The sequence below is a fragment of the Paroedura picta genome, chromosome 4 (assembly GCF_049243985.1).
Source record: "Paroedura picta isolate Pp20150507F chromosome 4, Ppicta_v3.0, whole genome shotgun sequence".
In the NCBI taxonomy this organism is placed as follows: Eukaryota; Metazoa; Chordata; class Lepidosauria; order Squamata; family Gekkonidae; genus Paroedura; species Paroedura picta.
The window spans coordinates 75,716,944-75,744,454 of record NC_135372.1 but is presented as its reverse complement, the minus strand read 5'-3'; the positions used below and the strand labels follow the sequence as shown (position 1 = coordinate 75,744,454).

The 27,511-nt window shown below is 42.0% G+C and overlaps 1 protein-coding gene across 13 annotated transcripts in view; it reads right to left on the bottom strand.

Moving 5' to 3' along the window:
* DOCK7 (dedicator of cytokinesis 7) overlaps positions 1-27,511 on the bottom strand; it is a 171,458-nt gene that overhangs the window by 44,914 nt on the left and 99,033 nt on the right. For 9 of the 13 annotated variants that reach the window (XR_013230236.1, XM_077333511.1, XM_077333499.1 and 6 more), the window contains exons 17-34: positions 26,872-27,010; positions 25,980-26,081; positions 25,656-25,742; positions 23,425-23,656; positions 22,606-22,770; positions 21,997-22,166; positions 18,305-18,397; positions 17,008-17,097; positions 13,901-13,996; positions 12,457-12,597; positions 12,175-12,288; positions 11,496-11,666; positions 7,019-7,158; positions 5,771-5,940; positions 3,883-4,037; positions 3,284-3,466; positions 2,057-2,192; positions 512-608 (exon numbers count right to left, since the gene is read on the bottom strand). Coding sequence is in view for 12 of the 13 variants with exons in the window: in XM_077333511.1 (XP_077189626.1) it covers positions 512-608; positions 2,057-2,192; positions 3,284-3,466; positions 3,883-4,037; positions 5,771-5,940; positions 7,019-7,158; positions 11,496-11,666; positions 12,175-12,288; positions 12,457-12,597; positions 13,901-13,996; positions 17,008-17,097; positions 18,305-18,397; positions 21,997-22,166; positions 22,606-22,770; positions 23,425-23,656; positions 25,656-25,742; positions 25,980-26,081; positions 26,872-27,010 (2,481 nt within the window). In the remaining variant the exon portion in view is untranslated. The remainder of the gene's footprint in view (positions 1-511; positions 609-2,056; positions 2,193-3,283; positions 3,467-3,882; positions 4,038-5,770; positions 5,941-7,018; positions 7,159-11,495; positions 11,667-12,174; positions 12,289-12,456; positions 12,598-13,900; positions 13,997-17,007; positions 17,098-18,304; positions 18,398-21,996; positions 22,167-22,605; positions 22,771-23,424; positions 23,657-25,655; positions 25,743-25,979; positions 26,082-26,871; positions 27,011-27,511) is intronic. The other 4 variants (XM_077333508.1, XM_077333509.1, XM_077333510.1 and 1 more) reach the window with 2 other exon arrangements.

Sequence of the window (27,511 nt, the reverse complement as noted above, 5' to 3'; positions counted from 1 at the left end):
AGATACTTTTCAAACTCAGTTTATTATGAGAGTAATCCCTGTCTGGTTCAGGTTGGAATCTTTGTACACTAATCTCTGACAGGAACAAAAACTTGTGTGCTCCAATTCCATTTGTTCCTTCTGCTTAGACCAAATTACAGACTGACAACATAAATGGCAAACCACGGTTTGTGCTTGTCCTCAAGCCAGGAGTGGAAAGCACAGTTTGAAGGGCAGCACAGACCATAAAGTCATCTATGATTTGTATGAAATATCAAGTAACTAGCTGAACTAGAGCATGCACGTGCAACAGAAGGACAAGGGAGGAGTGGAATATACAAGCCTGGAGACGCCATCCTAAGCAGAGTTATGTCCATTGACTTTGGTAGACTTAGGAGGGTATAACTTTGGTAAGGATGGCACTGTCAGAACAAGTCAATTCACTCCAAACCATGGTTTGGCATTATTTGTTAGCTTTCAGTTTGTCACACAGGGATTCCACTACTAGCATCATGGATGAGGTAGAATTTACTTGTCAAGTTTTTCTGTATTCTGACGCCAGTGAGTCATATCCTTTCTCCATCTCAGGTTCTCTTGACTTCCAAATGCACTCCCAGAAGGACTTCTTTCTGTCAAGCAGAACGGAGGGGGAGGGAAATGTTCAATATTAATGTCTTCAAAACATCACTTGATGGTGCAACAAGGATCCTCTCCACACAAGAAACAGCAACATTCACCCTGCTTAGAATGAAGCAACTGACCCACACTCACCTGGGGCTGCCTTTGCTGCTGTAGGGTGGGAGAGCAAGAAGAAGGAAGTGTTTTCTCCCATAGATCCTTGGAGGTGGGTGACTGTCGCATCAGCTTTGTTGCAGCTCTGGTAGCCAATCAGGTGTCTGAGGTTTCAAGGAAGGGATGGAGACTGCAGGAGGACCTGGAAGCCAGAGCAGTTTACTCTGGCTCACCTCTCCTTTGTTTAATGGGCTGCAGGTTTGCTCCACTTTCCAGCTCATTCTCCCTTGGTTTAGTAGGTTGTGGCTCTTTAGGTATGTGGGTTATGTTGCATGCTTTGTCACAACCTTTATGGGTGGTTTAGGCCAGTGGTCCCCAACCTTTTTCGAGCTGAGGACCAGGGAGGGGGAGAGGGAGGCCTGGGGACTGGGGGGAGGGGAGAGGGAGGCGCGGTAGCGCCTGAAAACCAGCAGGCATGCCTCCCCCCCCCTCCCGTGGTGCAGCTCTTGCTGCACTGGGAATGATCAACCACTTCCCGGCACAGCAAGCACCTCACTGCAGGGGGGGGGGGGATCCGCGCCTGCATGTTTGCAAACTGGCTTGCCCGCGCTTCCCTTCCCTCCCGCTGTGGCCCAGTACCGAGGCCTTCACGGCCCAGTACCGGGCCACAGCTCGGTGGTTGGGGAACACCAGTTTAGGTTATTATGTCAAATCAATATTGGAGGCATGACTGAGGTTGCCCATGTCTTGGAAGATACAAGACCTATAGTGTGCATGACTGAACAGCATATAAAGGCTAGCCTACAGGGAGGTGTGTATTTAGCATAGTTAGAATAGGAACTTCATGGTATTTTTCAAATAATCTCCACCTGTGTCTTGATTGGCTTTTTGGAGACTTCCTTCTCCACTGCTTGGCTCCCGAACAAATAAAATGAATGGAGAACAACCCTAAAAAGTTAGTGAGGAATCTCTCTCATGTTTTTTTCTCTTCATAATAAAACAATTTTATTCTTTTAAGCAGTTTGGTGCTTTGCACCTGTTTGCATATCTAAACACTGCCAACATGTGGGACCCTCTAGACTTCCCATTCCATGGTGCTCCCTCAGCAGGCAGGCTGGGGAGATGAGTTGTGTTATCAGCCAGCAGGCGGGTCACCGAATTATGGATCATGCCCTATGCTACCCCATTGCTCCTGCAATTGTACTTAATAAAGGCTGTGGACACTTTCTTTCCTAGTTAGCACGGTGTTTTTATTTTGCCCATCACCCTCCCACCCTCTCTTGCCCCTCAGCTGCAAATCATTGTCACTATCAAGCAACTATGTTTCAGGGCAACATCAACTTACCCAGCTGTCCTCTGCTTCGCCGTACCATTTCTTGCCTTGCTCCAATACTCCCTAGAATAGCTTCTTCAAGCTTTGCTCTCATATCTTTTGACTTCTTGAAGGTCAGGCTGTTCATTCTTTCAAACACTTTCTTACCCTGAGCATTTCACCCAAAAAACAAAAACAGGAACATGTAGTTGAAATATCTAAGTACCCAAGCATCCACAAAGTGCAAAGGTGGTTATGGAAAGAAAAACAAATCAATGTTTTTCTCTCAGTAAATAAGATAGGAAGCTTTTGCCAGTTTCCTTGAGAGAAAAAAACAGGTACAACTTTAGAAAACTGCATGTTATTTGTGTAAATTAAAGTGATCAGGAGGAAGAAGGGACATACAGCCTACAAATGTAAAATTGTTCAACCTGAGAACTGTATTTCTGTCCAGAGTCTGGGAATCTCCATTTCAAAATTCTCAAGATACATCAAGAGAACATCCCACATTTCTTTTGAGGAGACCAGGGCAGTTCAACCTGCTTCGTACCAGAGCAGGGATAGTCAACCTGTGGTCCTCCAGATGTTCATGGACTAAAATTCCCATGAGCCTCTGCCAGCAAACGATGGCAGGAGCTCATGGGAATTGTAGTCCATGGGCATCTGGAGGACCACAGGTTGACTACCCCTGCACTAGAGCATTGATGCTTCTTAGAGCTGTTGTCTTTCATTCCCCTCACACTGAATTCTTCTCTGGTAAAACATACAATGGGCACCAAGAACAATAGAGCTGAGGCAACATCAGTAAGTATTGGCAAGGCCAGGTGAAAATGATGAACATCATCACCATAGTCAGCAGAATCACATTTCTATAACATTTTTCAGCTTCACATTAATTTTTTATTGTAATCCTTACAATAGCGCTACAAGGTAGACCAGTAATATTTTCTCTGTATTGTGGATGCAAGGGTCAGGCTTACCTAAGGCCCTCTAGTGAGTTCTTTACAGAGAATGGGAAACTTCCCACATCATAGTTTATTCTCTTAAACATTACCCTACACCACTTCCCAAGGGTTTGGCCTTCTGTAACTGAGAAACAGAAATGGCTTGTGGGAAATTTAGTTTCATGAAACTGTAAAGGAAAGGCAAATTGTATAAAGGACGTACAAATCATTTTCAATTAAATATGTGACATATGTTTCTGAATACCTTCACCTCACTGAAAATTCCTCGATCATAAATATATTGGTATTACTTTACCTTGTATTCAAAGCAGGAAATACAGAGATAAAGCAAATCCAGCAAGCGGTTAAGCTGCAGCACAGACAGATCTGTAAACCATTTCTGCAGGATACTTTCATCTGCATTCTTCAGGACCCACAAGAGACAGATCAAAAGGTTCCGACTTGATTCAGCTGAAAATGTTGAATGCTGCCTGCTGGTCTAAACATACAGGAAGAACTGATTAATACCAAGGCCACACTTACTATTTGGTCCTGGAAGAATGGCTGCATCAAACAAAGCTATTTTTAAGTTCCCCCTGGGATTTCAGACTTCAGAAACTGTAATTTAAAATGCAGAGGCATTTTATTTTATTTTCAGAATGGGAAGAGAACTTTAAATCTCAATATGCAGCCCAAGAGTCTATTATTACAGCCCTATCTCCCAGGAACTGACACAATCAACTTGTTCCCACACAATCTATTTGCCACCTCCTATCATGCCCTCTCTGTCATCAAAGCAGCTTGCAGCAAAGAACAGTGGCATCTGTTCATGATCAAACCTGCCACCTACTCTTGCTGCCCTGGAATAAGTATTTGTTCATTCACAGATGGCTTCAAGGAAGAAAGGCGTTGTACCGATGAAGTAAGGAGAAAACTGCTAGGCCGGGCAAGTTGTGGGACTGACGTTCCTGCAATAGCCATAGCGACTGTTTGGCTTATCATGCTTCCACCCTCACTTTCATATTCTTCCACCACTGTGCAGCTTGGTCTTCCACGCTGATTGTGACTTTCTGTAGAGAGATATGCCAATCTTGGTAATGTACTACTGCAACAGACCATTCATCGTAATCCATTTTCATTTACTAGAGCCTGTCATATAAACTTCTTTTCTTTTGATCACATTGACCGATTATGCACGAGCTGCCGCTGTGCCGTTATGCCAGGGCAGAAAGCCCCACTGTCCCCTGATTATACACAGGGGCAGAGCAACGGCCCTGCGCATGCAACGCAGAGCCAGAAGCGCCGGGCATGCACTGAAGCGCTGGCAGTGGCAGCAGAGGGGGGATTGGGGGCATAGCCCCCATCCTGCATGATGGTTGGGAGCAGCATGCTGGTCTCCCATCATGGTGGAGGTGGGGGGATGCCCCTGTCAGCTCCGTGGAGCCGTGGAGTTGGCAGGAGCGAGAGGGGAGTGTAGGTCAGGGGAGATGCCAGGCGTGAAGGCCCGGTTCCTCCGATTATGCACAGGGCTGGCCTGACCCAGCCCTTGCCTGCGCCTGCTGTTGCCCGGCCCGCGGAAATACCCTTGTTCCTTTAATGTGGGTCTTCCAATGGCTTGGGTTGTACCAGGCCTTGGATGTCGCCGACGTCGCGCATAATCAGGGATTTTCCCCAAAGCCCTGTCGCCGCCACATTGGGCATTCCGGCCTATGCATAATCAGTCATTGATTAACAAGGATATTCAGTCTGCACCCGTTTATAAAACTCTGCTGTTCCTTCCTTTCTCAAGCCATGCTGGGATATGTAATAACTATCAATACTTGCCGCAGTATCTAGATTGCTGCGTGGTTTCTAATGACTAGTGCCATAAACTCTAATTGTGGAATCATTATTTCAGGCCTAAATTTTCACTAAGTAAGTACTGAGCTGTGTTGAAGATAAGTCTATATGCAAGCAGCATTGAAAAGTAGTTCCTGGTTTCTTAAGCAGGATTTAAATTTATGTTTACACATCTACAGATGGAAACTCATAAGGCTGCCTTTTACCAAGTGAGACCATTTTTGCATGCAAGAAGCTCAGGATCTGGCAGCACCTTTCTACCGCCCCAGGCCAAGAAATATCTTTCCCATCCCAGACTGGGATGTTCAGCATGCAAAGCATATGCTCTTTCACTTAACCACAGCTCTTCTCAGTACTGGATTAATGCTTTGTCTTCTCTTTTAGCTGCTCCCAAACTAGAAATGGATCCCTGTCTTTAACCTGGAATACCAAAAATGCTCTGCCGCCGCCCAGAACACTTCGGCCGCCGGACCAGCCAGCCACCGCCACCCACTGCAGGAGCCTTCGCCCCCCCCCGGCCTCCAACACGGCCCGCCAGCTGCCAGGCTTCGGCAGCTCCGCCCGCGGCCCCGCCCGCCTGACCACCAAGCCCAGGACGCTCCGCCGTCCATGAGACCTCGCCTCGCCGCCCAGCCAGCCACCAGCTTCGGGACCCAGCGCGAGCCGCTACAGCCCGTCGGCTTCTTCATGCCCTCCAGCTCGCCCGCCGCTCACCCCCAAAACGCCAGGTGGGTCACGAGCCGCAGAGCCCCGCCGCCCTCATTGCACGCCCAGCTAGTGCCCGCTGCATTTTGAGTGCAGCGGGCTTTTTTACTAGTCTAAATATAATAACCAAATGTAGACTGTACTTGGGAGTACCCACTACCAATTACCAGATATTTGAACACAATTACCTAACTGTATGTTATTATCTCCAATCATTAGAGCACTAGACTCTTAATGAACAAAAAAGCACCCCAAGTACCTGTGAAATCATACAGCTGGGGAACACTCTCCATGATCACTCCAATCAGAGGCAGGTATAGTGTAGCTACCCTGGCCTTTACCTGTGGGTCAGAGTATCGTGGGTCGGAGTCATGGCTTGATAACAAATTGTGTACCATATTGATGACTTTCTTGTGCAATCCAAACAAACTGTTAGAACAGAGTGGGGATGGAAGGATAAGTTAATGGCTTTAAAGCAAACATAACTTTGTTAACAGACACACAGAGGCACGCACCCCTCAAGTTTGTCCCTTTAAACTGATTTTAAAGATTTTTTTTTCTGTGCTATACATTGTTAAATCTCTTGCTCATTATAAAAATACATGCATTTTGTTACCCAGTTCACATAAAGTGACAAATGACCAGTAAGGTTAACCTTATGTACTCTGGTCAAACTGCTTAGAAGAGTTAGTTTTTATACCCTGCTTTTCACTACCCAAAGGAGTCTCAAAATGGCTTATAACCGCATTCCCTTTCCTCTCCCCACAACAGACACCCTGTGAACTAGATGAGGCTGAGAGAGCTCTGACAGGAAGGCTCAGTCAGAACAGCACTATCAGGGCTGTAATGAGCCCAAGGTCACCCAGCTGGCTGAATGTGGAAGAGCAAGGAACCAAGCCTGGCTCGCCAGATTAGAAGCCGGCACTCCTAGACACTGCACCACACTGGCAGCAGGATTTCTCCATATCCTAAAATTGCTCATATTAGCCCTGCATCTCTAAAACAGGCCTATGCATCTCTAAAATCACCTATGGTCACAGAAGAGATTGAGAGAAGTCTTAGGGAATGGGGAGGTCAGCCAGCAGAGAACATTCGTTCATTCATTCATTTCTCACCTTTCTTTGTGGCTCATGACGGCTTACAATAATAGGTTTATTTTAATTCCAGCTAAAAACAGAATAAAAGAGCAAACCCCAAATCTCTCCCTCCCTCTTAAATGATGCATGTCATGCACATGATGCCTTTTTTAGATTAGTGTTATGCAAATTGTCACTCAATGATCTGCACAATGCTGTTCTAAAAAATGAGTGAGATCTGGGGGTAACAAATTAAATAGCAACAAAGTTCTGTTAACAACAATACTGACTGGCTCTTGGAATAGAACATGGTTCCTTTCTTTCTCTTCTAAAGAGAACATTTCATTGCAGTCCTACCTCAGGAGGAATTCTGCTTGTGAGACATCTGCTTCAAATTATTTTATTATGTTAGAAACAATTTAAAAACTTACCCTTCTGCATCAGGATCTAAAATGACAGCAAGTTCAGTAAGCACCAAGCCTGCCAAGTAGTGCTGCTGGCGGAAAGGCACAGACAGTTCAAACATATTTGCAATCTTCTGATCTTGAACATTTGTTGAGAATCCAGAACTCTGTTGCAGAGGCAAACATTATCGTTATAATCTGATTTTTTTTAAAATTTTGATCAGGTTTTTGAATGGTACTTTTAACCTGGCTGCCCTTAGCATGCTAGATTCACTCTTGTATCTGGTCTTTCTCAAGGTATTTATTAACTTCATTTTAAGCTCCCTGCTTTCTTGATCAAACCAATTGTTATTCAAATTTTGCACAGTCCTTAAAGGTCTGTTGCTAATGAACAGAAGTTTGAGGATAGAATCACAGAATCATAGAGTTGGAAGGGACCTCCAGGTTCATCTAGTCCAACCCCCTGCACAATGCAGGATACTCACAACTGTGGGTGACCCCAATTTTTAAATGCAATAGACCATTGGAATCAGTCTGTAACAGAGCTGACCAAAAGGACTTCAACTCTGCATTATTCAGGACCTGAGATGCATAGCTCAGACCACTTGGTTCTCCTGTGTTCAGAAAGACCCTCATCTGCCAGGTCAGGCAATCTTGGGTTGAAGAAATAGTTATCAAATTTAAGAATTAGCTTTAGAAGAAGAAGAAGAGTTGGTTCTTATATGCCGCTTTTCCCTACCCGAAGGAGGCTCAAAGCGGCTTACAGTCGCCTTCCCATTCCTCTCCCCACAACAGACACCCTGTGAGGTGGGTGAGGCTGAGAGAGCCCTGATATCACTGTCCGGTCAGAACAGTTTTATCAGTGCCGTGGCGAGCCCAAGGTCACCCAGCTGGTTGCATGTGGGGGAGCGCAGAATTGAACCCGGCATGCCAGATTAGAAGTCCGCACTCCTAACCACTACACCAAACTGGCTCAGTGGTCACTATATGCATTATCCAACACCTCAAAGGACAAAATCTTAGGCAGCAGATCAGGGGAGGGGGCAATATTATTGATAGTACTTACTAAACGAGCAGTTAGATAGGTAAAACAGCCTCTGGAACTATCAAGTTCAGAGCCATGCAGAATGTACAGACTGAAAAGAGAAAGTAACTCTAGAAATCTTAAGCCAACCTTATTGATTATTTCATCTTGTGATGAACAGGTTAGCATGTGATGCTATCTGGTTGCCAAGCCTCACTTGATCAGAATGCCCGCAAAACCCAATCCTTGTGTTAAAATCCCCTTACAAGAATGGTGGAACTCATCTTTGATAGAATGTACTGGATAACTAAGCAACTAAATTGCATTTCCCAGCAGGTTGAGAAACTGACCAGTGGCAAAACTGACCAGTAGCAAACTACATCTGGACTCTTCCATCACAAGAGGCAAATTTTCAGGATCCTCATTCAATGGTATGCAGAAGGACTGTGCTGGGAACTTAATTAATGCTGCCAATAATATGAGTCTGAAAGACAAACTCTCATGTACTAATAAGCAATCACATTGCCCTTGTATTTACAGCCTACAGAGGCAGACTTGCTCTGTAGAACAGGGGGAGTCAACCTGTGGTCCTCCAGATGTTCATGGACTACAATTCCCATGAGCTCCTTCCAGCAAACGCTGGCAGGGGCTCATGGGAATTGTAGTCTATGGGCATCTGGAGGACCACAGGTTGACTACCCCTGCTGTAGAGCAGTGGTCCCCAACCTTTTCATCACCGGGGACCACTCAACGCCTTTTACTGAGGCCCGGTGGGGGGGTAGTTTACTCCTCTACTCTCAATCACTGCCCTAGCGCTCTCTGATCGCTATGGTAATGTTTAAACATCCCTTCAAAATAAGATACAGACACGCCACTAGAATGAAGTGTGTTGTAAAGGGCTGGGGGGGATGAAGTAAAGGGCCAGGGGGGGAGAAGGCGTCCTTCGGGGCCCACCTCCAATTAGTCGAAGGACCACATGTGGTCTGCAGCCCACAGGTTGGGGATCGCTACTGTAGAGAACAAGCATTAAATTTTTCCCTTGGTAGTTTTAACCAATTGGCTGTAAGAGTAACAATAAGTACTAATTTTTTTTAAAGGCTGTGGGTCCCCAAAAAGACTCCACAAATATTTCTTGTTACATAACTGAAATATCATATAAGTATCATTTATCATATAAGTATAATAAAATAACTGCACTCTCTATCTTTCTATATCTATATCAATAGAGTCTAAAATTTCCTGCATTGAATTTCATAGGGAACATACTACGCCTCTGAAAGAAGAACTGCATCCTTACAAAGTTTTCTCCCTATTATTTTTAATGGATTTAATTTGCCACGACAGCTGCCCTTATCTACACGAAAGAAAAAGACAGTCTTCTCAAAACAGCTGTTATGGCTTATAAACAAGGGACAAAAAATCATAGAAAGTGAATTGAAAGCATATGATGCCCTATATATATATATGGCTGACTTTCTTAAGCAAGAATACCGGTGCCGCATGTGAAATGGTGCCTACTTGTGATCCTCTCTTCCAGCAGTCATATACATTTAAAACTCTTTTGGAAATGAGGGCCCGTATACGGCCGGTGCTTCGGAAGCTGCACTGGCTTCTGGTTAAATTCCACATCAGGTTTAAGGTTTTGCTACTTACCTTCAAGGCCATTCGTGGTATGGGCCCAGTGTACCTGATAGATCACCTTATTGCCTGTACCCCCTACAAGCATTCCGCTCAGCCAAAACCAACTGGTTTATGGTCCCCAGCCCTAAGGAAGTATGTCTCCCCTCAACCAGGGCCCCCACTTGGTGGAATGAGCTCCTGGGGGAGATCCAGGCTCTGCTGGACAGTTCTACAGGGTCTGTAAAATGGAGCTCCAAGCTTTTGGTTGGGGCCAATGAACTGATAACATCTATTGGTCCTCCCTTCAGAACACCCCTTGAAAATTTTCCAAGGAGAACTACTGGGGAGAGATGTAGACAACCAAACAACTGCTTAAATTTGATGGTTAAAAAAAACCCAATTGTTTTAGAGCTAAATGGAAATTTCTAAGAATAATTTTATCTATCATACTAGGCAGAAATCCCATTTCACTCAAAAATACAACAGGCCCTAGCAGTGCCCCCCCCCCCGCCACTGCCCTGCTTGCTCACTGCGCTTGTGGCACGTGGGCTGGTCGACATGGAGGGCTGCCAGTCCTGTGGTTCTTTGCTGCAGTCCCCATCTGCAGTGATCTTGGAGCCCAGGAAAATAAAATCTGTCACTATCTCCATTTCTTCCCCATCTATTTGCCAGGAATTGAGAGGGCCGGATGCCATGATCTTTGTTTTCTTGATGTTGAGTTTCAAGCCAACTTTTGCACTCTCCTCCCTCACCCGCATCAACAGGCTCTTTAGTTCCTCTTCACTTTCTGCCATTAGAGTGGTATCATCTGCATATCTGAGGTTGTTGATATCTCTCCCTGCAATCTTGATCCCAATTTGTGACTCCTCTAATCCCGCTTTTCTCATGACGTGCTCCGCATACAAGTTAAATAGGCAAGGCGACAGTATACAGCCTTGCCAAACTCCTTTCTCAATTTTGAACCAATCAGTGATTCCATGTTCAGTTCTCACTGTTGCTTCTTGACCTGCATATAAGTTTCTCAAGAGACAAATAAGTTGCTCTGGTATTCCCATCTCTTTAAGAACTTGCCACAATTTGTTGTGCTCCACACAATCAAAGGCTTTAGCATAGTCAATGAAGCAGAAGTAGATGTTCTTCTGGAACTCCTTAGCTTTCTCCATGATCCAGCGTATGTTGGCAATTTGATCTCTAGTTCCTCTGCCTCTTCGAAATCCTGCCTCTACCTCTGGAAGTTCTCAGTCCACATATTGCTGGAGCCTAGCTTGTAGGATTTTGAGCATAACTTTGCTAGCATGAGAAATGAGTGCAATGGTGCGGTAGTTTGAACATTCTTTGGGATTGGAATGTAAACTGACCTTTTCCAATCCTGTGGCCATTGTTGAGTTTTTTTTCCCCCTTCAAGGATCGCTGCCTTGCCATGGCAAGGGGGCTTGCATAGCTCAGTGAAGCTATGAGCTATGCCGTGCAGGGCTACCAAAGATGGACAGGTCATAGCTGAGAGCTCTGACAAAAGGTAATCCACTGGAGAAGGAAATGGCAAACCACTCCAGTATCTTTGCCATGAAAACCCAATGGACAAGTTATTCTTTTGTATTGGATCACAAATGACATTTCCTGTATTGTATCACAAGTTTAAATGTAAACCGCCCTGAGCCACAATGGAGGGCAGTATATAAATGTAATAATAAATACAAATTGAATAAATGAATAATAATAATTACCATAATAAGTATCAATGGAAACTCATATTCAGAACAGAGCAATGCTATGAAAGGAAAATAATTCTACATGAGATGTCAGTGTCTACTGGGTTTTTATCCCCATAAGTCAAGCAACATTTATTGGTTTGCTGCTCACCTGAGATGTTGCTGAAGATACCGAAGGTGAAGGGGATGCAGGGGGCGTCAGCAGACTGCAGGGTAAATTCAGGGTAACATAGTGTTCATGACTACAGACAATCCGAAGGAAGTCTAGCCTCAAGGACACAAGAGTGCTCGGGTTTGGTAAAGAATAAAGCTTGGATGACACCTTATGAATTTGAAACAAGCAAAGTTAATAGCAACAGACTACAACGAGATGCAAATTAAGCAAATCCTTGTTTTGTAAGCAACAGAATCAAGAAGGCCAAAGCCATGTGCATTATATTTACAGATCGTACAAATGAGCAATAAACCCACTATTTCCTTAGTGAACACGTAAGCCAAAGTTTTTCCACACAGTTCCAGACATATTTTCTTAGGGGAAAGCACCCTATCCCCACAACAGCTTTGGAGGTTCACATACATTGATAACTATTCCCACTTGTTTGTTCCCAACAACTGGTAAATGCTTCTTAGCAGCAATGACCCTGGGCCCCTCTCCAAAACAAAGAACAGAACCAGAAACAAGGCAAGCCCACCTCACTCTCTTTAGTCAGCCATGCTAATACATTTTGTTATAAGGATGAATATTCTCCCTCCTCACACTTCCATTCCTCCCACTCACCTGCCTCAAATGGTTCATCCCCATAGATGACCTTTTGATGTGTACATTGTACCTGCTTATAGTAGGCCTTAATAAGGCTGAAGACAAATCCTCTATCCATGACAGACAATAGATCATTGAGAAAAAATGCTAAACTAGTGTTGAGTCTTTCAATCATTTCTGTATCCTGCATTGGAAAACAAATGAAAGGAAAATAAAGGAGTGCTACAACGTAGGCTAGCATTGCAGTTTCATACTAAGACCCTGATCCGACAACTTGTCCTGTGTTTTGCAAGCATCTTTCAGGATCAGGGATTAAATTTTGACAAGAGTACAGCTGAATTGCTTCCATTACCTTCTGAAACCGGGAGACTATATCACTGGCAATTGTGCTGACCAGAGCAGCTATGTCATCCATGAAGCGCTCTGGAAAACGATTCTTCCTTGGCGCATCGAGTTTGTCAGCAAAATACAAATGATGCACCATACTTTTCACCTGGGAGGAACATATATTACCAGTTTCAGTCACTTGCAAGAAAAAGGTCAGCCATATGATTTGATACTTTTCTAGCATCCGGAGTTCACAGTTGTAACAATAGCTATAGATTCATCCACGCTAAAGATGCACTGTATGTTCAGTGCAAATGCCTTCAGACTTCTTTGGGGGAGTGGGGATTTTTTTGTTTTACACCTATTCACAGCTTAACTCACTGTTTCTTTTAAGTTATATTTCTCTTTTTTGATAGGGTTTCTTTCTACTTCACTATATATTCCAGACAAATCAGGAATCAAACAGTAAACATAGTATCTTCATGGCATCAAGAAACTCATTTCCTAATTGGTTGTATTGTGTTGAAATGCTGACCACTGACGCCAACAACAGTGCAATGGAAATGCTTACAGGAACATCTAGGCACCCTTTTGTGTCTCTGCCCCTTAGCATCCATGAGGAGGGACTCTGGGAAATGTGCTAGAAAACTGCTTCATTGTCATTCTAGTTCCCCTTTAATCACACAGGTGTGGATCCAACCCATTCATGCACAGAACTGAGTTTTCCTGAGTTACTCCTTGTTCTTCTGACATATCCTCCTCTAAGTTGATTCCCAGGTTTGTGGGAATATCTGTGTGCATTGGGGTGTGGAAGTGAGGAAGGAAAAGGGGAGTAAAATTATTCCCCCATCTGCAAGGATAGCCCCACTGAGGAAAGAGATCACTTTCATCCTGGTGTCCCTCCTTACTCCAGACCACTGATTGTTCTTCTGTACAATCCCCACAATTTCAAGTCATCCTGAACACATTAACCATTTGCATGAAGAAAAACAAAATGTTACCAATTTAGTGTTGTGATTGTTGTTATTTAATATATAGCCCTCCTTATACCGAAGCTCAAGGTGGATTACATAAAAGATGTACCCCATTGAAACCCCTCCCCTAAACACAACGCCCTAATCAATGTCAAGACAGCAAAGCCCTTCTACCCCGCACAGTCAACCACCAGGGGGGGCACTTGATGGTATAGTGTAGCCTGAGAGGGACCAGTGATCTTAAGAATCCAGCCTCACCCAAAGACGTGGCAGAGGATTTCCATTTTACAGGCCCTGTGGAATGCTGATCCATCAGGGCCCTCAGCTCTCCCGGGAGCTAATTCCACCAGGTTGGGGCCAGGGCCGAAAAAGCCCTGGCCTGGGTCGAGGCCAGGCGTATTCTCTGGGGCCAGGGACCTCTAACAGATTGGTATCCACAGAGCAAAGAGCCCTGCAGGGGGCATAAGAACCCAAGCAGTACCTCCATTCTCTTACCATAAGTTCGAAGAAGAACCAGGCCTGTTGAAGAGCAGCCTCACGAACACTGCCACTGCAGACAACCCACTGCAAAGCCAGTTCTTCATGAAACAGCTAGCCAGATTCAAATCCATATTTGATGTCAGTTATTTAATTATTTGCCAAAACATAAATCCGCACAAAACCCCATAATAACCCATGACACACAGTGAAGGATGATGATAAGCAAAACCATACATGTGAACAAAACAGCAATGGCAATGTCTTTGGTGAAATACTTAAAGCAGCAATGTCAGACATTAGTGATGCGGTATGCGTGAGCAATATTCAACATAGTTGTGTTCCACAGTTGTAATAGGAGGGATAACAATTCCACTTTTTTTTTCCTCCAAATGTTTAGGTATCAAATTAATTTAAACTATTTTTTAGTTGCACTAAAGAGTAAAATTGGAAGCTAACAGAAAACTATAAGAGTGGATTTTTGAAAGGGATTTAAGAGCAAAGTAGATACAATAGAGGAAAGAAAAGTCAGCCCACAGCAGGTTAACTTAAAGAGCCTCCTTCTCCTATACAAACCTGCCCTGCAGTTGAATCCTCTCCAGATTTCCCTTCCTTCCAGTAAGGCTAGCATCAACCTCTTCGGTGATCACATTTTGTCTGAGGAACATCCACCTGATACCCTCTGTCACCTTTGGTAATCGAACCTCCAACCTACTTTTCACATCCTTGATCAATATATTTACTATGTCCCTTTTCTGTTTCTGATTTTACTTTATGCTTTCACAGGTTTTATGTTATTTAAAACAATTATTTTATTGTAGTAGTTTTATTTTTATCATGAGCTGCATTGGTTAGAAATAGGTGTGTGCATTCAGTTCATCCGAACCAAAACAAAGATTGAAAAAGATATCTTAACAGTATTTTTGCTATTTTCCAAACTGAATACAGATTCTCTGATCTGTTTCAGCTACTGGCTTTTATTCAGGCATATTCAGCTATCGTGCCTAGCTGTCCATTTCGCTTCCCTCCATTTGGAAGGGGAAAAGTGAAATGGACACCTGACTGGCTGCCAGCTATTTAAACACTCCATTTTGCTTCCCCCCCTTTCAAACAGAGGGAAGCAAAAGAGACTACTGGGATGGCTGCAAGCTATTTAAACCTAACAATAGATGAGGTAGACCCCCCAAGCTGTTAAGTTAAAATGTATGTGAGTCATTTAAGCCAGCCCAGGATCAGCCCAGGCAGGAACTGACAGCTCTGCATGTGGGGTTGGCTCCTCTTACAACTCAGTTTAAACTGAGCTTTAAAGGGGACCAGCCTGGAATAAGCACGGGTAGTTGGAGCTGAATGCTCAGCACTGCCCAGGCTGGGGCTGGTGCCTTTCACAACATATTATAAGGAGGACCAACCCAGGATTGGCCCAGGCAAGGGGAGCTGATGGCTTGGTGCTGCCCAGGCTAGGACTGGCACCTTTTACATCTCAGTTTAAATGCAGCTTTAAGGGAGTATTGGCCTAGGCATCAGGAGCAGACAGTGCCACCCAGGCTGGGGCCAGGGGGGCTGCCAGCAAGTAACAGAAGGAGCCAGACAAGAAATGTCTGTGTCCCAGGTAATTAAAAGGACTGATCCATTTAACTGCCTCAGTTCACCCCAAGCCACACAGCTTCCCAGATTGGAATGAACTCTGACTCTGAGGCAGACTCATCAAGGCAACAACAATTTGGCATTCCAAATTATTTAAAATACTGAACTAAAACAAGATTCAGTTATTGGGTTTTTTTAAGGCACACCCATAGTTAGAAAGGTAGCATCTATATATTTACAAACAGACAAATCAAATTGCCTGCATGTAGCTTTACTGATGTTTTTCCTTCAGTGGTCATTGTCAATCTCTGATACCTGAGCCAGTTTCATAAGGGCAGTGTGGTTACTTCTCCCTCATGGCTCTCACCCTGCTTTTCAAAGGACAGAATAATGTAATTTACATGGAAATGCTGTGACTGACAACATGGGCAATTCCCAGTGGGAACTGTCATTTCCAACAACCTGTTCTCATAGTCTATCTCATCCTAACATCACCCGAGGAATTTAAGATTCAAGTACAAGGAAACAGAAGCCACTGAACATAAATCATGCAGCTGCAACTGTCTCTGTGAGAAGAAAGAAAGACGAAGAGGCACCACCCAAGGCAGCATCCTCTCATGATCAAGGCCTTCTAAGATGCTCCTCGGCTCCCAGAAAACCTTTATACTGTACTTTAATCATACTAGTTTAATTATACTGGTTTAAATTATACCTATTGCTGTTAAGTCACACTAGGAGCTAACTTACGTTTGACAAGCAGTGCAAAAATATAAGTAAGTATATTATGTAAGAATTGACCCTCTGGGGATTTTAAACAACGACCTGTGGACCTGGATGTGGGAAAGAAGAACTACTGAAATAAAAAACTAGACTGCAAAAGCAACCTTTATATATAAATACAATAAAATAAATAAATAACCTGAAGTACAAAGACTTCAATTCCTTTTCTGCATTCTTACACAATAAGGCCTATGTCAGAATGTGTCCCTGCTAAATGCCTTTAGGAAACAGTTCTTTTTTCTTTTCTTTTCTTTTTTTTTTGCCCATCCTACATATTTCTTACCATACTTTTGGAAAACAGAGTTTGGGTGGAAGTAGAATGTCTAGTTCTTGTTCAAATATAATCTAGGACATGAACAATGGCCATAACACTTTAAGTGGATGTTGTGCATACCATTCACTTAAATATTTGTGGTGGGTAATAACAAAAGAAATAAATAACTCTGGGCTGGATCCTACAATTTTGCTCCATCAGTATCCACATGTTCCTCTGGGGTAAAGTGGCTTCCGCTATGCAATAATGCGACCAAATGGTAGGATTTAACTCCCTGTTTCTTCTGCACACTTCTAGATGATGCCCAGGGTATTTTATAAGAGTTTGAAGCCCTGGTATATAAAAGAACTGAGCAACCACAGCTCATAGTTGACTCAGCACTCTCATGATCAGGACACAAATACAGGACACATTGTGTGATGGCTTAATGGCTTATAATGACTAAACTTCCCTGCCCCACCACAAAATAATCTTCACTAAGATCTACCTTTTTAGTTGGTAACCGTCCTGTTAAAGTTTGTAAAAAACTTGACGTCTCTGTGTGCGAGGACATACGATTACAACTTCGATCTGCAGCCTACAGAGCGGAAATGAATGCATGATGACAGCACATTAAAATTTGTCACAGATGACATCTGCAGTTCTGGGAAGACAAACATCAGCAAAGTACAGACCCACAACAGAAATGTCAGACGCTGCTGGTCAAATGCACATCTCTTTGAAACAAAATGGCAACATATACCAAACTCTGGAACTGTCTATTTAAAAGTTCTGCAAGGCTATCTGTGGTCTTTTTAAAATGTCATGTATAATATTTTTGCATAATATATTTAATGTTGCAAAGTATGAAACTTCCATATAGCATCATTATGCATGTTGCCAAACAAGTGTTAAGAAAACAGTATATTTTAAAGTTTCAGAGTCATTCCTCCCAGCTCTGAAGCTATTGCCCAAAATTTTAAATCCATAAAAACACAGATACTCCACAGGACTATAAAATCAAATTTGATTTGTGGCAACAGATTTAATCTAGAGTAATGTTCTTTTCAGCCAGATTTGACAGGAGGGGAGAGATTTCAGGAAGGGTTTTTTGTTTGTTTGTTTTTTAAAAAGCTGAGAGACATGGTCAACTGATTTCTGCCATTGGTTTGGTGATATAAAAATTCTTAACAAATATATAAATAGCCATGCAGTGTTAAGAAGCCAGCAACTATGGTTAAAGTGTCTCGCTATTACACATTTCATACTTTGCAACAAAAATGTTTCTTACAGCATTTCTTTTTTTCAGTATCCAAACTTCATTTAGTTGGAACTAATGTAGACAAATGCTTGTGTTTTAATGGATTCCATTCAACCACATGACATTGGGAGGACTACTGAATGATGAACAGAATGCATTATGAAAATGATAAAAATGCTAAGTGGTACTTACAATATAAAAAGCATAGATTTTACAAGGATTTGTAATACATGTTCTCACAAGGAATACACTTTGTCTATTATAACAAATCATCTTAAATAATTATTAAAAATAAATAATATGAACAGAAAGCACAAAAACTTCACAAATTCAGAAGCAACTGAAATATGGCAGGGAAAAAGAATGTTGGTGCTTGGTGGTTTTTCATGCAATACAGAGGACCAGGGAAGGAATGTCACAAGTTCTTGAAAAAACAGATAAAAGCAAGCCAAGGATACCATGGGGTGAACTAAATTGGGAAAGATGTAGTATCGGCCAAGGCAAGAAAAAGAAAGAAAGAAAGAAGCTCTAATATAGGCACCACCTGTGTAGTCTCTGCACTTGGACTGGGGTTGGATCCCCATGGGGCAGCTTTTGGAGCTCCAGTATTTACCCAGGAATTGGAGCGATCTAAGCCCTGAGCATATAATAGAAAGCAGTGGGGAAAGGAAAGAAATATTACATATTGCATGCTATAAAGTACGGGAAAATTAGAGAAATTAATTCCTTCAAAGAAAACTGGTGCATAATCAATACAAATGCATTACCAATTAGTATGGTTAAATAAACCCCTGAGCTTTAGTTTACAAGGTTATTTCTATGGCTTCTCCCTTCATACACATGCTCAAAGGTCACCTACCTAAGAAATACATCAATAAGAAATACACCAACTAAGGACATTTCTCTTTAAATAACACATATTCCTATCATTTATTCCATTACCTGCCTGCCCATTTTCTCAAACTGGGGATCTAATTCTTACACACACATACAAATGTGTACCTTCTAAATTTACAAAGCCAGTTTACTTCTTTAAATGGTTACTACAGTCCTTTGAACTGTTAGAGCCACCTGTTTTCATTTTATAGCACAACCAAAGGTCTCTTGTCAAATGATGAATAAATGACCCAAGCTGCAGAAAAGGATTTTATATACTATGAAGAAGAAAAATTTAAAAAGTTTTTAAAAATCATAGTAAATAAACTTCTGTAATGGCAAAATTCAAATTTGTAAACTAGATTTCAGCAATGTCAAAAAACAAACTTGTCTGTCTGCTCCTGGCACTTGTTTGCCATGCTCACATTGTCTTCCCCTTTCCATATGACAATTCAAAGCATCCTGGTTTGATCCAGCTTCAATTTACCGTAACATCCCAAGTGGTCTTGGCACTGTGAAGTTTGCTTATCCCTCACGAACTAGGATTTTAAACTGGATTTAGACTGTGAGCCCAAGCTCAAAACAAAATTCAATGTGCCTATGGACATTGTGGTGACCTGAAGCTTGGTCAAACCAGGAAGTTTTAAATGTGCTCCACGTATGAAGGAAGATGGGAAGTGCAGCGGAAAATGTTAAAATGTCAAAGAAACTGCATTCATGACCATGACAGACAGAGGTTTGTTGTGACATATTAGTACAAGTGTTAAAGCTAAACTGGTCTTGCCTCATCGGGGCTTTAAAGAGAGGTTGTTAGAAAGTCTCATGCATTTCCCAAAGGAAAAGCACCATGTAAACTATAAAAAATCTAAACCTATTTTTAAAAACCACATAATGTGTCATCAGTTATTTATCAGCTTCATCTTTCCTCCACACACCAGCAAAATACACTGATCAACTGACAGGCTAATTGCTCCACAAAGACACACAAGATTTGATAAAGATTTTTTTGGTAGTGTGGTAACTTGATGTTTTATTTCTTAACATATCCATTTAGTTTAGCAATGCCTAAAGCAGAGAAATCCCAACCTGAGCATGAATTTCAGTAGTTTTTGTTTGTCTGTTTGATCTTATGGAAAGGCATGGTTTCTATCAGGTCTTAACACAGCTTTTCCCCATGTGAATAAATCAGGGAGTGGCTATGGGACCTGAGTTATATTGGTTGATTGTAGTTCCTATTTGGAGTACCTTTCGATATAGATTTCTGGGATTTTTCAGTGTGGCAAATGAATTGAAATATAACATTGTGTCATTCTGACACTGCAGTTCATTGCTTTCAAACTCTAATGACATTTTAGTTAGTTTCCATGAAAACTGTTACAACCTTGACAATGTAAAGCCCTAGAGCATTCCTATACCTCCTCTTTGAAGTACCTTTTATCATGCCAGTTCAAGAATACTTATCAAGGACAAATTCCATAGCATAATACATGGCAAAAACTGTTCTGAGTCAACCTGTACTAACTTTCAACTAAGATGTTGAAGTAATCATATGTAAGTTGATGCTGAATATCAGTCACGTATCTGAATGCCACAAAAATAGCCCTTAGAGGACTTGAGGAATGACCATGTAAATGTGAATACTGAATAATGCACAAGGACTTGGTCTGCACACTCCCCTTTCAGAGCAAACAACATGGATTTTGTGCACTCTGCACTCTGTATTACTTGGGCAATACTCACTTACTTGGTTAAGAAACTCTCCAGGACTGATTACATACAGCGGCAGCTGCACCAGGCTGCCACCAGTTTCTTTTGGTGGGGTAGCATGCCCCGCCGCTTCCCATGTACTAATGGGGGACAAAATCCCCCAGCCCAGACAATCCACCCAGAGTTGTGCATGTGCACACACAACTCCAGGACAGGAAGGTTCTGCTGCGCCTCACGGATGGGGGCAGGGGACAGGGGAGTTTCACTGCACAAAGGTAGGATAGTGGCACAATGCCCTGTGAAGTGCCATGGAGCCAAATGAGCATTTTGTGTCCCTACTGGGACACCGTAGGTGGGGGCAAGGAGTTGGGCCTAGAAGGGCCTCTTCCCTGTATACATGGGCTCGGCCCAGCATAGCCACCAATGGAGCCCGTGTTACAAAAGGGAATACTGAAATATCAGCATTCCCTTAATGTGGGGGTATTGGAGGCCCTAAAGCGGGCCATTGGCGGCTATGGCAGACCAGGCCCGCACATAAAGAGAAGAGCCAGCCCAGCAGCAATGCCATGCATTAGTGGGGATTAGCCCCGCTGTCATGCAGGCACTGGCCTTGCATAATTGGTCCAGGTGACAGAAGTACACTGCAACACACTTTGTACTTAACCAAATGGGACAGGACTAAGTCATCTTAAACCAAATGCAGTAAAAATCGTTATACCAATAAATAGATTTTGGGGGTAGCACTAAATTTTTCTACCAAGCTTCAGAAGCACTGCAGAGTCACAATTAGATTTTGGTAGGCAAGATTATTACTTTTTGCAGCAAAATTGAGTGTTATCACTGGCATCAGAAGATCCAGAATTTCACATTTCTCCCATGCAGTAATATTATACCTTCCAGCTTATCAAACAGAAGAATATGTTTAAATCAGAAAGCTGCTGTCCATTTTATGGCCAAATTATCCAAGCCAACCAGTTTATGTAAAAATTTTGATATCATAGGTAAATTTCATGTGCACATCTATCCCTTAGGCATTTCACAAAAGGTCAGAGTGTTTTAATTAGCAAGACTAGCAGATGTATACTGAAATATTTCTAATTCTCTCCATCACTGCCTTAAATGTTTAATAAAAACATGTGCCACTCTTTAAAGTAAGTTTTTTTAAGTATTCAAAATGTCTTAATTCCTTGGTAACTCCGCCCCCCTCCCTTTTACATAAATGGACTGCTCAATCCATTTTTTCCCCACATAATTGGGCATAAAATGCCTTTAAAATGACCCATAAAACAATTTGGGCTGGAACGAAAAATTAAAGGTCAGAATTTCACAAGAAAGAGCCTACAGTTTCCACTGCTATTGTTCTTATGTTATCCTATAAATAGTTCCAGCTAACAACTAAGGATGCCATTTGAGTATCCTTTATAACAAATGATAACATCCTGGAAACACTGGGATGCACAGAAGTCTAATCAGTAATTTAGTGTGGAACCCAATGAGGTTTCAGGATTTTTTCTTTCAAACTGGAGTCGAGAGACACAAAATCCAGTTGCCACAGAGTTACTTTAAAAGGTAAAGAACAAAATAGCAGATATTTCTTCTTAAGGAACACAATACATTATTACAATCAGCCTACTGCCTGAAGAGCAAGCTTACCTTACTGCCAATAATAGACCGTACTTCATCATCAGGTGAGGTAGGGGTCCCAGATATATCGGGGTTACTGTTACTAAGGCTCCTTGAGCGATTCAAGTTTAGGCTTGCTGGTCTGACAGCTGAGCGAGCCATTGTAGCATAATGCACTGATCCTCCCAAACCACCAGGTCCTAAAATATAAAACAATGAGTATGATGCAAATTAAGGAAACATCACTTGCACTAGTAAAACTGGCTTTCTGAAATACCAGTCATATCAACATCTTTCTCAATGATATAGTTGGCAGATTCTTTCTCTTTGATTCATTACCACTTCTCAACAGTATCAGTTATTTAAGTCTAATTATATAAAGGTAGCGCTTTCACCAAGCAGCAAATTTCAAAAAAGGCATATATCAGAACTCAATGTTGTACGACAGTCACATATCCCTTCCCTAAGTCAATATGGCTACACTCTCCATGGTGAGGAAAAACTTCTGAGAATATATTCTCAAGAGCAGCACCTCCAGTATTTTCCTCACATTATAATAAAAAAACTTCATGTGCTGAATCTCAGAACTCCTGAACAGAACCTTCTCTTACTTAATGAACATTTTAGAAGTTAAAATACCTGGTGATGGTGAATTGGGAGATGTGTTTGGTAGACGAAAAACATAGTAAATATATGAAGTGAGCAAGTTGTTTCTACCATGCTGGTCCTGATTTCCATCTAGGTTTTTGTGTAGTCTGTTGACAACAGATGCCATGGCTTCAAAAGATGCTTGACCCAAATTAACTGAAAAGAAATAAAATGAAAAGTTTGGCACCAAGCTATTTATTGACACCAGAGACCTAACAAGTCAGTTTCAAAGAGAACAACATTTAACAAAACAAAACAAAACACAGCTAACTGAACATGAATTTCCGTTGAAAAATATCTATATAATAGGTCAAAATTGGATTCATCTTAATGAAAATTTCAATGACAGTGAACAGTATGTGTTCCAAGAGGCTATCTGCTTCAACAAAGAATTAGGCAAGGAACAATATTTTGATATCTTATATGAGAAAGACACAATCAAAACTGTACTTCTATTTTATTCTTGTTACCATATGCAGGCATGTGAGACAGACTTGTGGAAAGGTCTCACATTGACTTGACATACGCTGTTTATTTCAGGATGTTCCCAGAGTTAGCTAACCCACTCATACTTTGGTGAAAGAAAAAGGCACTGAATATTTGTCTGGACCTGGGACATTTCTAGTCATGCTCCATTTATCTGTTCCCTCAAATCTGTACTGTTCCCTTCAAAGATTTAAGAGTGAATACTAAAATGTTGACTTGCAGTTCCACAATTTAAGCAATAACATTTAAAATACAACTGAATAAAATGCAACAAGGAAGGTATGATTCCAACTCTGATTTTCAAAACAAATGTCAATTAAATACCTATTTGGCCTGCTATAATAGGAGGTCTTACAACCAAAAGAATCAGTTTGTCAAGCAGCAGATGGAGAAATCGCACCACAGGTTCCAGTTGAGATGAACTTAATGCTGAAATGCTGCTCTTTAATTCATTTTCCAAGTTATTTTCCATAATTCTCATATCACCTATCCGCACAGGGAACATGTGTTCATCCAGAGCATGAACAAGTGCAAAGAATTTGTCAAGGAAAGGGTCCTGTATGCACAAAAAGCTCCATTAAAATATGCTTAGATATATCATTTTTGAAATGTCTGAATTGAGCAATATTAAAAAAAAACATGACTAAGTAGAAATTCTTCAAAGTAAATACATAAATAGGTTGTGTGATAAATTTCATTATTCATATCAACTATAGATCTTGATGCTTAGAGCTGTTTATTTGTAACCTAGGTTTTACTACTTGAAGGAGTCACAAAACAAGTTACAATTGTCTACCCTTTTTCTCCCTATAGCACCCTGAGAGATAGGTGAAGTTGGGAGCTCTGAGAGAACTGTGACTGGCACGCAGTTACCCAGCGGGCTACATATGGAGGAACAGAATCACAGAATCAGGAATGCAGAAAAATCACATCTACTTGCCCACCCGAAGAGCCTCTTGTGGCAAAGAGTGGTAAGGCAGCGACATGCTGTCTGAAGCTGTCTGCCCATGAGGTTGGGAGTTCGATCCCAGCAGCCAGCTCAAGATTGACTCAGCCTTCCATTCTTCCGAGGTCAGTAAAATGAGTACCCAGCTTGCTGGGGGGTAAATGGTAATGACTGGGGAAGGCACTGGCAAACCACCCCGTATTGAGTCTGCCATGAAAACGCTGGAGGGCGTCACCCCAAGGGTCAGACATGACCCAGTGCTTGCACAGGGGATACCTTTACCTTTACTTGCCCACCCACAGTGACCCCAATTTCATGTCCAGATGATGCCTCCTTCCAAGAAAACCAGCCAGTCTGGCCTGGAAGAAATTTGCTTTCCAACCCCAAAGTGGTGATTGGCATTTCCCTGGACATGCAAGAAAGGGCCACAAGAGCCAACCCTTTACAGAATCAGCATTTCTGTCAGATGGCTATTTAGCATCTGCTTTAAAAACTTCCAAAGAAAGAGAACCCACAACCTCCTAAAGAAGCCTGTTCCACTTAGGAGGAACCACTCTAACTGTCAGGAACTTCTTCTGGACGTTTAGCTGGAAATTCTTTTGAATTAATTTCAACTCATTGGTTCCGGTCTGACCCTCTGGTGCAACAGAAAACAACACTGTTCCATCCTCTAAATTAGCGGTCCGCACTGCCAAGGGGTGTGGGGAGAGGGCGATCTGGGGCGCGTGCATGCGCGGCAGCTCTGCCCAAATGCACATGCACGGATCTCCTGCGCATGAGCGTTTGCGCCTGGCAGGGGTTTAAATGTGCACGCGCAGCAGCAAATCTCACGGAGATTTGAGGACCTGGAACTGCAAATTTTAAATTCAGTTCCTTGTAGCCCCTGCTCACCCAAATTTTGGGGAATCCTTTTATTTTATAAAGTTCTGCGTTTCTACCTTCACTCTTTGGAACCTTTTCAGGCGAGGAAGGCATTACTTTTGGCAAGGTTAAAAATCTTTTCTTCGAGCATGACTCATGGCAGGTATTGTCAAATTCCGATAGAAGACTTTGCTTGCATGTTCCTGATACCCTTCCTCACATTATTCTGTCTTTTCCTGCTTTCTCTAGCCAATGAAGTTTGATTCAGGATTATATAGTTAAGTTCAAATTGTAGCAATGAACTACAAATTATTAATGCCATGCTTAGTGAGAAGGATTATGCTTTACTGTCCAAAGTTGCCAATGTATTCTACTCAGTGTTAAAATTTAATACTATCTTCCTTTTAAAATCACAAATTGTACATTGGTAGTTTTGTGTTTATTTATTCACTGAGCTGTGTTTATCTGTATGTTAATTTTTTAATGCCATTTAAGGCCCAAGACAGATCCATGAGGCACTCCACTTGTCACTCCTCTCCAAGAAGAAGACGAACCATTAAACAAGCACCCCTTTGGGTGTGATCAGTCAACCAGTTATTGTTCCTCTTAACAGTAATAGGATCCATGCCACATTTTACCAACTTGTCAACAAGAATATCACGTGGAACCTTATCAAAAGGAGTGGGGAATCAAACCCAGTTCTCCAGATTAACCACTACACAAAGCTGTAAAGACTGTTAATACATACCTGTGTATGAATGGTTGATACAGAGACTATTTCTACATTAAAAACACCCTTATGATTATCTACCCACTTCATTCCTGGCAGGGGAACCTGGCAACAAAAAATAAACAATAAAACCAATAAACAATAAAACCACTTATGTGTGTGCATCACTACACTGAAAATCAGGCAACATGCTTCTCTGTGTAGCTAAGATCCTAGCCAATAAAGTTAAAATTAATTCTGGATCACATGAACCTCTTTTAATGTTTGGTTTCAAAATATGAAACCAGACTATTTCTGACATCTGTATTTATTGTGTAAATCTTGATATATTGAATGACTGACCTCTGGGGAAAGCACAGAATAGGCCTGTGGTGGCTTCTCCAATGAAACAGGGAGACAGAACTGGCCAGTCTTCAACCGTCCATTCTGGAGCATTGGTATCCACTTCAATTGGAAACAAAGTACAAAAAAATCTTATTTGTACATATTAAATAGACAAGGCATTTCCAGTTCATCCAATGTGACAGTCTGAACTAGAAGCCAAGGTCAAAGCATGACAAAAGCTGCAAGAATGAAAGGATCCATGGGCTTAGTGGTGGCTCAGACAGAAACATTTTCCATTTTTAATTTTTTTTAAATGAGGTCACAAAGGAGGGGGAAACCAGCATCAAAAGAGAGAAAGCAGAATTACTCAGCTGGCATTGAATAGAAATGCCCATTCTTCCATAACAAAAGCCATAAGACATTTCAAAAGACTGTTTATGCCCTGGAGGTTTCATGCTAGTCTGCAGGCTGGAGTTTTATTTGTGGCAGGTTGCCCCACCTCTTCCTGCACCCACATGGGAGAGCATTTGGGCTGGTGCACCTCATCCACCCCCGATTTGTGCTCCTGCACGGGAGCTGGGGCAGTGAAGTTCCCAGTGCATAAACGGTCAATTTTCACATTGCAAGAGCAATCCAAAGTTACACCATTCTAAACCCAATGGACTTAGAAGGGTATGAATTTCTTTAGGAATGCACTGCTCATCACTTAAGCTTAAACTCCAGTAGTATTAATGGAACTAGGATTCTACTACATGAAGCATTATTACAAAATGTACTCTGGAAGGCTTAAAATACTGGAAATAAAGCTAACATAAAAATGAAATCTGATCTGTTATCTCCTCCCTTCTTCTCTATATAGGCCAAACCTGAGTTATATATTAAAAGGCACAGTTTTGGGTTTGTGTTTTACCGTGTATCCAACAGGAGTCTCAAGCGGAGTGTTTTGTTTTTGCTGGCAACTGACATGATAAAAAGTAAAAAGCAGGTGATGGTGATCAGTTAATGTGGCAGGGAGTTTAATCTTGATTTCTTCATGAAAATCAGGAGACCTGTTTTATGATAAAAATATTTTTAGATATAGAAGTCATCAGATCTGTATAAAGACATTTGTCCGCATTCTCTTCTTAGTGTACATTATTATTACTCCATGATTTTAATTGCCAGCAATTTGCGGAATTTAATTAGCAGGTACACTGGGGCTGGAATCATATCAGGAATGGAGCATATGGGAAAGGGCAGTTAAGCCTTGCCCTCTGCACTGTTTTCCTAACCTGAAATGGCTTCCACAGAGCCATTGCAGAAACTTAGTATAGTCCACCATTAGCTATAAATTTACTCAGCATGGCAAACAGCAGCTTGCTGGGCTGTTTCAAGACAGAGGGAGGAATTAATGGCTTACATACAATAAGCTATTACTTACATCTAGTAGACCAACCTGAAGTTATTACAAAACATGGTTTATCATGTGCTCCCAATATGGACACTAGAATCTATATTATTGCTGGTCTCAGTGAATAGCCTCTTCCACCAGGAGAACTTTCTACCAGCAA